This window comes from Cervus elaphus, chromosome 9, assembly GCF_910594005.1.
Source record: "Cervus elaphus chromosome 9, mCerEla1.1, whole genome shotgun sequence".
Taxonomy (NCBI): Eukaryota; Metazoa; Chordata; class Mammalia; order Artiodactyla; family Cervidae; genus Cervus; species Cervus elaphus.
Genome location: NC_057823.1, coordinates 15,977,651 through 15,990,286, shown reverse-complemented (window position 1 = coordinate 15,990,286; position 12,636 = coordinate 15,977,651). Strand labels below are relative to the sequence as shown.

The 12,636-nt window shown below is 42.9% G+C and overlaps 1 protein-coding gene across 1 annotated transcript; it reads left to right on the top strand.

Moving 5' to 3' along the window:
- The first annotated feature begins 10,828 nt into the window (after positions 1-10,828).
- LOC122699445 (olfactory receptor 24) lies at positions 10,829-11,854 on the top strand. The gene has a single exon (XM_043911385.1). It carries the CDS (start codon positions 10,891-10,893, stop codon positions 11,830-11,832), a length of 942 nt encoding a protein of 313 aa, XP_043767320.1. The 5' UTR covers positions 10,829-10,890; the 3' UTR covers positions 11,833-11,854.
- Positions 11,855-12,636: the final 782 nt, after the last annotated feature.

Below are 12,636 nucleotides of genomic sequence, written 5' to 3'. Positions count from 1 at the left end.
CAAGAAAATTTCAATATTTTCATGTTCATTGCAGCATTATTTGTAACAGTCAAGGTATGAAAACAGTGTCCATAGACAGATGAAAAGATAAAGAAAATGTGGTGTATATATGTCCAATAGAATATTGTTTAGCCTTGTAAAAGAAGGAAATCCTACCATTTGTGACCCAAAAAATGCACCTGGAAGGCATTATGCTAAATGAAATGAGAAAAAAAAATTACTTCATGGTATAACTTACATTCAGAATCTAAGAAAAGGGTGGGGGGATATGTGAGGTGATGGATGTGTTAACTAACTTGGTAGTGGAAACCCTTTCACACTGTGCAGTACTATGCTTAGTCTTTCAGTCATGACCGCCTCTTTGCGACCCCATGGGGGATCTTCCCAACCCAAGAATCCACCTGGGGTCTCCTGCATTGCAGGTGGATTCTTTACCAGCTGAGCTACCAGGAAAGCCCTTCACAATGAATATGTATATCAAATTATTGCTTCCTGTATTTTTTTTAATTCAAACTTTTCATTCTTACTTTACTTGTTTATTTATTTTTGGCCACACTGCATGACATGTGGGATCTTAGTTCCCCAAGCAGGAATCGAATCCTTGCCCCCTTCATTGGAAGCACGCTGTCTTAACCACTGGACCAGTGAAGAAGTCTCACTTTGTGTACTTAAACATATTACAATTTTATTAGTCAATTATGTGTCAGTAAAGCTGAAAAAAAGTATGTGCTTCCTCAGGAGAGTCCACAACATCACCATAAAGTATCCTTTCCCCAAAAAATGAACCCAGGATCTGATCAAGTATCTAGATCTACACATCAATTTATATTTATAACTTACAAGAAGCACATTTGAAGCAATAGCACGCAAATGCAATCAGCAAAATCCAGACCATTTCTTCAACAAATAAATTCCAAGAATCACATACAAGAGGGGGAAAAAAATCCTATAGGTTAGAAAGGACTTTAGACAGCTACCAACCAATTGGAATATAGGGATATTATTTGGATTCTAATGTGAAAAAAATTATTAAAAAAATCATGAGGCAATTGGGTTAATTTGAGTATTGGATTTTTTTAAATAAAATTATAATTTGATAATATAATTATCATTAATACTTTAAAGTACACTAATGGGATTGTGATTATGCTTTTTTATATAAATTTATAATGGGAGGCTAATTACTTTACAATATTGTAGTGGTTTTGCCATACACTGACATGAATACACCACAGATGTACATGTGTTCCCCATCCTGAGCCCCCCTCCCACCTCCCTCCCCATCCCATCCCTCTGGGTCATCCCAGTGCACCAGCCCTCAGCATTTGTCTCATGCTTCCAACCTGGACTGGTGCTTCATTTCACATATGATAATATACATGCTTCAGTGCCATTCTCCTAAATCATCCCACCCTCACCCTCTCCCACAGAGTCCAAAAGTCTGTTCTGTACATCTGTGTCTCTTTTTCTGTTTTGCATATAGGGTTATCATTACCATCTTTCTAAATTCCATATATATGTGTTAGTATGCTGTAATCTTCTTTATCTTTCTGGCTTACCTCACTCTGTATAATAGGCTCCAGTTTCATCCACCTCATTAGAACTGATTCAAATGTATTCTTTCTAATGGCTGAGTAATATTCCATTGTGTACATGTACCACAGCTTTCTTATCCATTCATCTGCTGTTGGACATCTAGGTTGCTTCCATGTCCTGGCTATTATAAACAGTGCTGCGATGAACATTGGGGTACACGTATCTCTTTCAGATCTGGTTTCCTCAGTGTGTATGCCCAGCAGTGGGATTGCTGGGTCGTATGGCAGTTCCATTTCCAGTTTTTTAAGGAATCTCCACACTGTTCTCCATAGTGGCTGTACTAGTTTGCATTCCCACCAACAGCATAAGAGGGTTCCCTTTTCTCCACCTCTCTCCAGCATTTATTGCTTGTAGACTTTTGGATAGCAGCCATTCTGACTGGCGTGTAATGGTACCTCATTGTGGTTTTGATTTACATTTCTCTGATAATGAGTGATGCTGAGCATCTTTTCATGTGTTTGTTATCCATCTGTATATCTTCTTTGGAGAAATGTCTGTTTAGTTCTTTGGCCCATTTTTTGATTGGATCATTAATTTCTCTGGGATTGAGCTTCAGGAGTTGCTTGTATATTTTTGAGATTAATCCTTTGTCAGTTGTTTCGTTTGCTATTGTTTTCTCCCATTCTGAAGGCTGTCTTTTCACCTTGCTTATAGTTTCCTTCATTGTGCCAAAGCTTTTAAGTTTAATTAGGTTCCATTTGTTTGTTTTTACTTTTATTTCCATTACTCTGGGAGGTGGGTCATAGAGGATCTTGCTGTGATTTATGTTGGAGAGTGATTTGCCTATGTTTTTACTCTAGGAGTTTATAGTTTCTGGTCTTATGTTTAGATCGTTAATCCATTTTGAGTTTATTTTTGTATATGGTGTTAGAAATAACTTGTCTTTTTAGAGTTGTACTGAAATCATGTGATATATAAAATCTGCTCTGAAATAATCCTGGGGAAGAGGTCAAAGTAGATAGAATATAGATGAAACAAGCATCTAATTGGTAATCACTGAACCTGTGTGATGAATACATGGGTTTCATTACATAAAGCTGAGTCATGTTAAAAACTGAGTTTTCTTGGTCAAAAATCAGAGTACTGGCAATATCATATGACTCAACCTTCAGGTCAGTCGCTCAGTGATGTCTGATTCTCTGCGACCCCATGAATCGCAGCACACCAAGCCTCCTTGTCCATCACCAACTCCCAGAGTTTACCCAACCTCACGTCCATTGAGTCGGTGATGCCATCCAACCATCTCATCCTCTGTCATCCCCTTCTCCTCTTGCCCTCAATCTTTCCCAGCATCAGGGTCTTTTCAAATGAGTCAGCTCTTTGCATCAGGTGGCCAAAGTATTGGAGTTTCAGCTTCAACATCAGTCCTTCCAGTAAACACCCAGGACTGATCTCCTTTAGGATGGACTGGTTGGATCTTCTTGCAGTCCAAGGGACTCTCAAGAGTCTTCTCCAACGCAAAAGCATAAGTCCAAAAGCATCAATTATTCTGCACTCAGCTGTCCTTATAGTCCAATTCTCACATCCATATATGACTCCTGGAAAAACCATAGCCTTGACTAGGGGTACCTTTGTTGACAAAGTAATGTCTCTGCTTTTAATATGCTGTCTAGGTTGGTCATAACTTTCCTTCCAAGGAGTAAGCGTCTTTTAATATCATGGCTGCAATCACCATCTGCAGTGATTTTGGAGGCCCAAAAAATAAAGTCAGCCACTGTTTCCCCATCTATTTGCCATGAAGTGATGGGATCAGATGCCAAGATCTTAGTTTTCTGAATGTTGAGTTTTAAGCCAACTTTTTGACTCTCCTCTTTCACTTTCATCAGGAGGCTTTTTAGTTCCTCACTTTCTGCCATAAAGGTGGTGTCATCTGCATATCTGAGGTTATTGATATTTCTCCCAGCAATCTTAATTCCAGATTGTGCTTCCTCCAGCCCAGCATTTCTCATTATGTACTCTGCATAAAAGTTAAATAAGCAGGGTGACAATATACAGCCTTGATGGACTCCTTTTCCTATTTGGAACCAGTCTGTTGTTCCATGTCCAGTTCTAACTGTTGCTTCCTGACCTGCATACAGGTTCCTCAAGAGGCAGGTCAGGTGGTCTGGTATTCCCATCTCTTTCAGAATTGTCCACAGTTTATTGTGACCCACACAGTCGAAGGCTTTGGCATAGTCAATAAAGCAGAGATAGATGTTTTTCTGGAACTCTCTTGCTTTTCAGTGATCCAGAATGTTGGCAATTTGGTCTCCAGATCCCACGCCTTTTCTGAAACCAGTTTGAACATCTGGAATTTCATGGTTCATGTATTGCTGAAGCCTGGCTTGAAGAATTTTGAGCATTACTTTACTAGCGTGTGAGATGACTGCAATTGTGTGGTAGTTTGAGCATTCTTTGGCATTGCCTTTCTTAGGGATTGGAATGAAAACTGACCTTTTCCAGTCCTGTGGCCACTGCTGAGATTTCCAAATTTGCTGGCTTATTAAGTGCAGCACTTTCACAGCATCCTCTTTTAGTGCTATGTAGTCTACTTCTGTCTGCAATTGGTTATTTCTATAACAAAAGACTCTTTTAAGCTGACACTTAACGTACCAGTCAGTTTTGTGGATGTTTATTAAGTGGACACAAGACCCAAAAATCTGACAAAGTCTTCAGGAAACTGAATTCCTAAGAATGCAAAGGGAGAGACACCCACTTATACCTCCTTGGGAACCATATTCAGATTGAAGATCTTTCTGCAGACCCATTCAGCCAACCCCTTTCTATGTATGCCCATCAAGTGAAATTTTGCTTCCTCCATTGGCAGAACTGGAAGGGGGAAATGGTGTCTTTACAGAGTTTCCCTCTTGAGGTTAAGTGGTGTCGGAAGCAGCCTTGTATCTGTGTATTACGTTGCTGAGTGGATGTAGAGAGACTTTTTGCTTGTTTGTTTTAAATAAAATGTTTTTAAGATTTTTTTAAATTTTTATTTAGGTGGTGGTGGTTTAGTCTCTCCGCAGTGTCCAACTCTTTGCGATCCCATGGACTGCAGCCTGCCAGGCTCCTTGGTCCATGGGATTCCCCAGGCAGGAATACTGGAGTGGGTTGCCATTTCCTTCTCCAGGAGATCTTCCTGACCCAGGAATCAAACCCAGGTTTCCTGCATTGCAGACAGATTCTTTACTGACTGAGCTACAAGGGTTACCCCTTTATTTAGTGAGTTCTTTTTATTTTTGGCTGTGCTGAGTCTTCAATGCTGTGCCAGCTTTTGTCTAGTTGTGGCAAGCAGGGGCTACTCTCTAGTTGGGGTGTGCAGGCTTCTCATTGCTGTAGCTTCCCTTGTTGTGGAGCACAGGCTCTAGCGCATGCAGGCTTCAGTAGTTGCGGCTCCTGGGCTCTAGAGCACAACCTCAATAGTTGTGGCTCACTCACAGGTTTAGTTGCTCCGTGGCGTGTGGGATCTTTCCAGACCAGGAAGACCGGTGTCTCCTGCATTGGCAGGTGGATTCTTTACCTCTGAGCCAGCAGGGAAGCCCTGTTTTTGATTCTTAGAGTGATGAGGAAGACTGACTTCAAACAAAAATGGAAACTTCCTCTATGAGAAGCCCTGGGCCTTGGGGAGACAGAGTCTGGGAGACTAGGAAAGTTTGTTCCCTGAGGACAGGGTACAGAGCAAGTTGGGAAACACAGCTTGCTCCAAGTTGCCTCCTGAAGACATAATATACTCAATACAACCTTCTTACTGCCATGTTCCAGCCCCCTAAGGAAGTCGAACTATTCACCGAACAGAGGTGAAACGGAACAATTTATCTAACAAGGAGCCTTGGGAATTGACTTCTTATTGGCCCAGAAATCATAAATATTCCCTCTGTTCCTACAATTTATCCTCCACCCCAGCTTTCCTTCTTTGGGTCAGGAGGCTGCACCTGTGCCTTTATGAGCATCTTTCTGTTCTGATCTAACTTCATCATTCTTGTCCTTTCCTGGAAGCAGAGCCAGCATCTTTATTGCCCATCCACAGGGAGGGAATGGAACTGTGTTTGCCTCATGCCCCTGTGATAATGTCAAGAAGAGGAAAGATAGCCCTGTAAGTGGATCTGGGGACAAGAAAAGAGGGAGGGAGGAGGAGAAAGAGAGAACTTGGAGAGAATGCCAGCAGATATTAGAGCTGCTATGTTCTCAGAGAACTGGGAGAGTCTACTTGGCTCAATTCAACACACAGTTTCCGCCCAGAATCCAATAACCACACTTGGCTACCTAGTTCAGCTTAGTCCAAATGTGATGCCACCAAGCCCTTTCCAAAGCCCATGATTTTCAGCACCGTTCTTAGTACCTGCACCAGATTTTCCAAAGCTCACTTGAGTATCTCAAAGAACAAAGGAGTTTCCATCAAACTTTTGTAGGTGAAGGTTTGAGTTCTTTCCATCACTGAGTCTCTGAAGCCCTTAGAATTGCAGATACTAAGTAGTCTTGGAATTCTCAGAATAATTTGCTATTATGCCCATTTCAGCATATGTTGATAAATGCCTCCTGAGTCTGTTTCCTTCGTTCAATTGCAAATTCATTAATTCTCTCTTGATTTTTTAAATTAAAGGGATTAAGAGTACAGGCTCTAGAAACTTTCCTGATGGTCCAGTGATAAAGAATCTGCCTTGCAATGCAGGAAACTTGGGTTTGATCCCTGGTTGATCCCTTGATTCCTGGTCAGTAAGATACCACATGTCTTGGAGCAACTAAGTCCGAGAGGCAACTAGAGAGTCCACACACCACAGCAAAAGCTCCCACACGATGCAACAAAAATTCCAAGTGCTACAATTAAGGCTTCTGGAAGCCAAATAAATAAATAAATTTTTTAAAAGAGTACAGGCTCCATATTCAGACTGCATAGCTTAGTTCTGCCGCCCACTTTCTGTGGCGTTCCACTTGATTTTATTAATCTCCTTGCATCTCCATTTCCTTATGTGTGACACAGACCCACCAACACTGGGTTGTTCCAAGTAGCTGATTGAAAAAGAATGTAGAACAGGGCCTGGTACTGTAAGAGACGATGAAAAAAGAGGATCATTATTTATTCATGCATTTATTGGAGATGGGATATATATCTTCTATATCCAGTTAAGACATTGGCTACAAAATGAACAAAGAAATCTATTTCCGTAGCAGGAATAGAGACACAGGCATAGAGAACAGACTTGTGGACTCAGCGGGGGAAGGAGAGTGGGGCAAATTGAGAGCATAGTGTTGAAACATGTACATTACCATATGTAAAATATTTACCACATGTAAAATAGCTAGTAGGAAGCAGCTGTGTAGCACAAGCAGTGTGCTCTGTGATGACCTAGAGGGCTGGGATGGTGTGGGGAGTGGGAGGGAGGTCAAGAGGGAAGGAAAATATGTATACTTAATGGCTGATTCAGGTTGTCATATGGCAGAAATCAGTACAACATTGTAAATCAATTATCCTCCAATTAAAAATAAACTTTTAAAAAATGAACAAAGGCACACAGTTCCTGCTTTAGAGTGTCTGGAGGACAAGGTTTGTGTCTATTTGTGTCTTTGTCTGCACCACTCACCCCAAATCCTGGTGTAATGCAGCCATCAATAATTGTTTATGGGTGGGGGGGAGACAGTGAGTGCATAAATAAGTGAATAACAGTGATATGATCAGAGTTATCCCTTTTTATAGTTGGAGGTAAGTTGCTTTACAACGATGTGCTCATTTCTGCCGCATAGCTAAATGATTCAGCTTTGTGTGTGCGTATATCCCCTCTTTGTCACCACGGACCATTGAGTAGAGTTCCCTGTGCTATACGGTAGGTTCTCGTTAGTTATCTCTGTGATAGCTAGTAGCCTGTGGATGCCAATCCCGATCTCCCAATTCATCCCACCCTCCCCTTTTCCCCCTTGGTATCTATATATTTGCTCTCTATACCTGTGTCTCTATTTCTGCTTTGCAAATAGATTCCTCTGTAAACCATTTTTCCAGATTCCACATGTACGCGTTAATGCATGATATTTGCTTCTTTCTTTCTGACTTATCAGGAAGATTATTCTGCCAGTGATTTCATGATGGTTTGGAGGAGACAGAAAGGATGCATGAGGACTAATTCAAGACTAATACTTGACAACCAGAACTAAGAAGAGCCTTCATGCGAGTTGGTGGTGGGAGGAGGTAGATGGAAAGATGTAAGAATAGACAGTTCAGCTTGTAGAAGACGTAGCAACTCATTGACAGATTGGCTTTGGCAGTGAAAGCAACAAGGGAGGAAAAGTCAAAATTTCAGTCATAGGTGTCTGAAGCAATGATGATTTTATTCACGGAAATAAGGTCACCAGAAAAGAAATCGACTTTGTATTTGCCATGATAAACTTGTCGTGCCAGGAAGAAAAAGAAAGGAAAACCACCACTTTTATAATCATATTATTCTTTGACAGATACTGTGTAGAACTTTACACCAACATCTCATTTAATCCTCAAAGCAACCCTATTATCCATACACCATTATTCTCATCCCCTTTTGACCAAGAAAGTGAGATTTTAGTGGTTAGGTAACTCACTTAAGATAGCCTAGCTAAGTGGGAAGCTGCTCTATAGAACAGGGAGCTTAGCCCAGGGCTCTGTGAAGACCGAGACGGGTGGGAGGGATGGGGGTAGGAGGGGGGCTCAACAGGGAGTGAATAGATGTATACTTACAGCTGATTTACATGGCCGTACAGCGGAAGCTAGCACAACATTGGAAAGCAAATTATGCTCCAATTTTAAAAAAATAAGAACAAATAAAGATCATCTAGCCAGTAAGCAGTGAGCCCATGAATCACACCCAGGTATTTCTCTTTTCACAGCCCTTCCTTAGACCTGAGATGATGCTGCCAAGTGTTGGCTGAGATCATACTATATTTTGGGGCACTATTTCAGTCACCTTCCATGGGCTACATCACTTCATCTTCTAAGAAAATCCAGGTGGGTATTATCACTCCCAAGGATAAAGATACAGAAAATGAAGTTTAGAGAGGCTGGAGGTGGGGGAGGTGTGGGTGTTAGCATTAGTGTCTCAGTCGCGTCTGACTCTTTGCAACCCTATGGGATTTCCCAGGCAAGCATACTGGAGTGGGTTGCCATTTCCTTCTCCGGGGGATCTTCCCAACTCAGAATTTGAACCCATGTCTCCTGAACTGACACGTGGATTCTTTACCACTGAGCCACCAAGAGAGGTTAGTAGTCACCAAGTAATGGAACCAGAATTTGAATCCTGGTCTGTCTGATCCAGTTATCTAAGTGCTTCCATCTTTCTACACTGAGTGAGTGTTAGTTGCTCAGTTGTGTCCAACTCTTTGTGACCCCACAGACTGTAGCCAGCCAGGTTCCTCTGTCCATGGGATTTTCCCAGGCAAGAATATTGGAGTGCCTTGCCATTTCCTTCTCTGGGGTATCTTCCCACCCAGGGATGGAACCCAGATCTTCTGCATTGTAGGCAGATTCTTTACCTTCTGAGAAACACTATATTCGTGCAAATTATCCTGGTAGAAAAATTGAGTTGGCAGGCAGAAATTCGAGTCTGGGAGTGAGGAGTTGGAGTTATAAATCTGGAAATCAATTCTGAAAACCATGAGACTTCTACCAAGAAGGTTTTTTTGATTTTTCAGAGTTGGGGTCCCACTCAAGGATCCAATCCCCGTCTTCTGCATTGGCAGGAAGATTCTTTACTGCTGAGCCATCAGGGAAGCCTGTCATACCCCTTTTGTAATTTTAAAATTATATATTTTATACCCATTATTTAAATGGTTATACTAAAACTTTAATCATGTGTATTTTTGTAGAAAGTCCAAAACGTTCACTGTTTCTATTTTCCTGCAACTCAACACAAAAACATTACAACAATTTTATTTAATTCCCCATTTTGTCTCATATTACTTTGCATAGTATTTTAATCCCTCTTATTTACATGCATGGGCTTCCCAGATGGCTCAGCTGGTAAAGAATCCACCTGCAGTGCAGGAGATGCAAGATTTGCAAGTTTGACCCCTAGGTTGGAAAGATCCCCTGGAGGAGAAAATGGCAACCCACTCCAGCATCCTTGCCTGGGAAATCCCATGGACAGAGGAGCCTGGCGGGCTACAGTCCATGGGGTCTGAAAGGGTTGGACCCAATTGAGCACAGCACGGGTACAAATTGTGTGTGTGTTTAGTCTCTCAGTCAGGTCTGACTCTTTGTGACCCCATGGACTGTAGCCTGCCAGGGGATTCTCCAGGCAAGAATACTGGAGTGGGTTGCCACATCCTCCTCCAGGGGATCTTCCTAACCCAGGGATCAAACCCAGGGATCAAACCCAGGTCTTCTGCATTGCAGGAGGATTCTTTATCGTCTGAGCCACTAGGAAAGCCTATGAATGCTGGAGTGGGTAGCCTGTCCCTTCTCCAGGGGATCTCCCCCATCCAGGAATGGCACTGGGGTCTCATGTATTGCAGGCGTATTCTTTACCAGCTGAGCTAAGGCAAACCTGTATTATTACTATGTTAAAACAATGCTTTGTTCAGATTTTTTCTACATTACTACTGATTTCTTGGCTGATCATTGTTCTCAGATAATACTTTCTTTCAGATTCAGTTTGTTTTCTCATGAAGTAAACCCTTTAGTCAGAGAAGGCAATGGCAACCCACTCCAGTACTCTTGCCTGGAAAATCCCATGGACAGAGGAGCCTGGTAGGCTGCATTCCCTGGGGTTACAGAGAGTCGGACACGACTGAGCGACTTCCCTTTCACTTTTCACTTTCATGCACTGGAGAAGGAAATGGCAACCCACTCCAGCGTTCTTGCCTGGAGAATCCCAGGGATGGCGGAGCCTGGTGGGCTGCCGTCTATGGGGTCGCACAGAGTTGGACACGACTGAAGCGACTTAGCAGCAGCAGCAAACCCCTTAGTAGTTTCCTCAGCCAGAGTTCACACGTGGTTTACTATCAGTCTTTGTATGAATCAGGGATATTCAAGGGAGCAACCTTGAGCCAAAGCTTGACATAAGAGATGTAAACACTACATCAGTGGTTCAAGATGGAACACATATATAAGTTGACACTATAATTAGTCCAGATTGGAAATTTAGGGTGGATTCCCCAGAGGAGGAAATGACAACCCACTCCAGGATTCTTGCCTGGGAAGTCTCATGGACAGAGGAACCTGGTGAGGTTTGCAAAGAGTCATACATGACTGAACACAGGCATGCACGGAACTTGAAGGTAATCTCTTCAAATCTTCCAGAATCATCTCAATAGCATTCACGTAACTTCACCGTTTTCAATACTTCCAGAGGAATCATATCCATGGAACCAGACAACCAAACCAGCTCGTCTGAGTTTATCCTCCTGGGACTTTCAGAAAAGCCAGAACAGGAGACTCTCCTCTTTGCCCTGTTTCTCTGCATGTATGTGGTCACAGTAGTGGGAAACCTGTTGATCATCCTGGCCATCAGCACAGACTCCCACCTCCACACCCCCATGTACTTCTTCTTGGCCAATCTCTCCTTGGTTGATTTCTGCCTGGCCACTGACACTGTCCCCAAGATGCTGGTGAACATCCAAATCAAGAGCAAGTCCATCTCTTATTCCTGCTGCCTGACACAAATGTACTTCTTCCATTTCTTTGGCATCATAGACAGTGTCTTAATAGCCGTGATGGCTTATGATAGGTTCGTGGCTATATGTCACCCCTTACACTATACCACTATCATGAGCCCACGCCTCTGTGGCCTGCTGGTCAGTGGCCCATGGGTGTTTTCTGGCTTCATCTCCCTCACCCACCTCCTCCTGATGGCCCGACTGGTTTTCTGTGGCAATAATGAGTTGCCTCACTACTTCTGTGACCTCACCCCGCTCCTCAGACTTTCGTGCATGGACACCTCTGTGAACAAGATTTTTGTGCTCATTGTGGCAGGGATGGTCATAGCCACGCCTTTCATCTGCATTCTGGCCTCCTATGTTCGCATCATTGTGGCCATCATGAAGGTGCCCTCTGCGGGAGGCAGGAAGAGAACCTTCTCCACCTGCAGCTCCCACCTCTCTGTGGTTGTACTCTTCTATGGGACCACCATTGGGGTCTACCTGTGTCCTTCATCTGTCCGCACAGCCGTGAAGGAGAAAGCCTCTGCTGTGATGTACACTGCCGTCACCCCCATGCTGAACCCCTTTATCTACAGCCTGAGGAACAGAGACCTGAAGAGGGCCCTGATGAAGCTGGTCAACAGAAAAATCACCTCATCCTCCTGACCACCAGGACACCTGGAAGCTTCCAGGGAGTTATGATGTAAACAGCTGGGTCCTTGGGCAAAAATCTGGAATTGCATGGGTTGGGAGAATACCACTTTAAATTTTGAATTGCAGAAGTTTAAAAGGTAACCTCAAGATAAGCTTGTAACTATTCTCTCAATTATTGGGACTACTAAGGGTCCTTTGGAGCATGTCTCATGCTGTATTTCTACAAGGATCAGTCTAGTTCTAGCAGATTGGATTTATTCTGGTTCACAATCTACTTTGCTGTGTTGTCGGTCAGTAATGTCCGACTCTCTTGCGACTCCATGGACTGTAGCCTGCTAGGCTCCTCTGTCTATAGGATTGCCCAGGCAAGAATACTGGAGTGGATTGCCATTTCCTTCTCCAGGGGATCTTCCAGATTCAGGGATTGAACCCACGTCTCCTGCATTGCAGGTAGATTCTTTACCAAATAAGCCATCAGTGAGCACTCAACAAATATTTATTGAGTATGTATCCTGGGTTTGATGTTAGATGCTGAACATAGAGTCATGAACAGGAGCAACAAAAATCCTTATAGTTTGAAGTTTATAGCTGAGAGTTGGAGAAGTTCCTTGACAGTTATAGTAAAACGGAATATAAACATAAGAGGAAAGATATAGTAGGAATATCCAACAGAGCCTGGAAGGGAGAATCAGGGAAGGTCTCCTGGGAGATGTGAGCCAGAAACCTGAAGTATAAGATGGTGTCATTCGGGCCAAAGGAGGAGAACGAGTGCCTCAGAAAACTGACAGCTTGTGAAAAAGTGACAAAGCAAGCGAA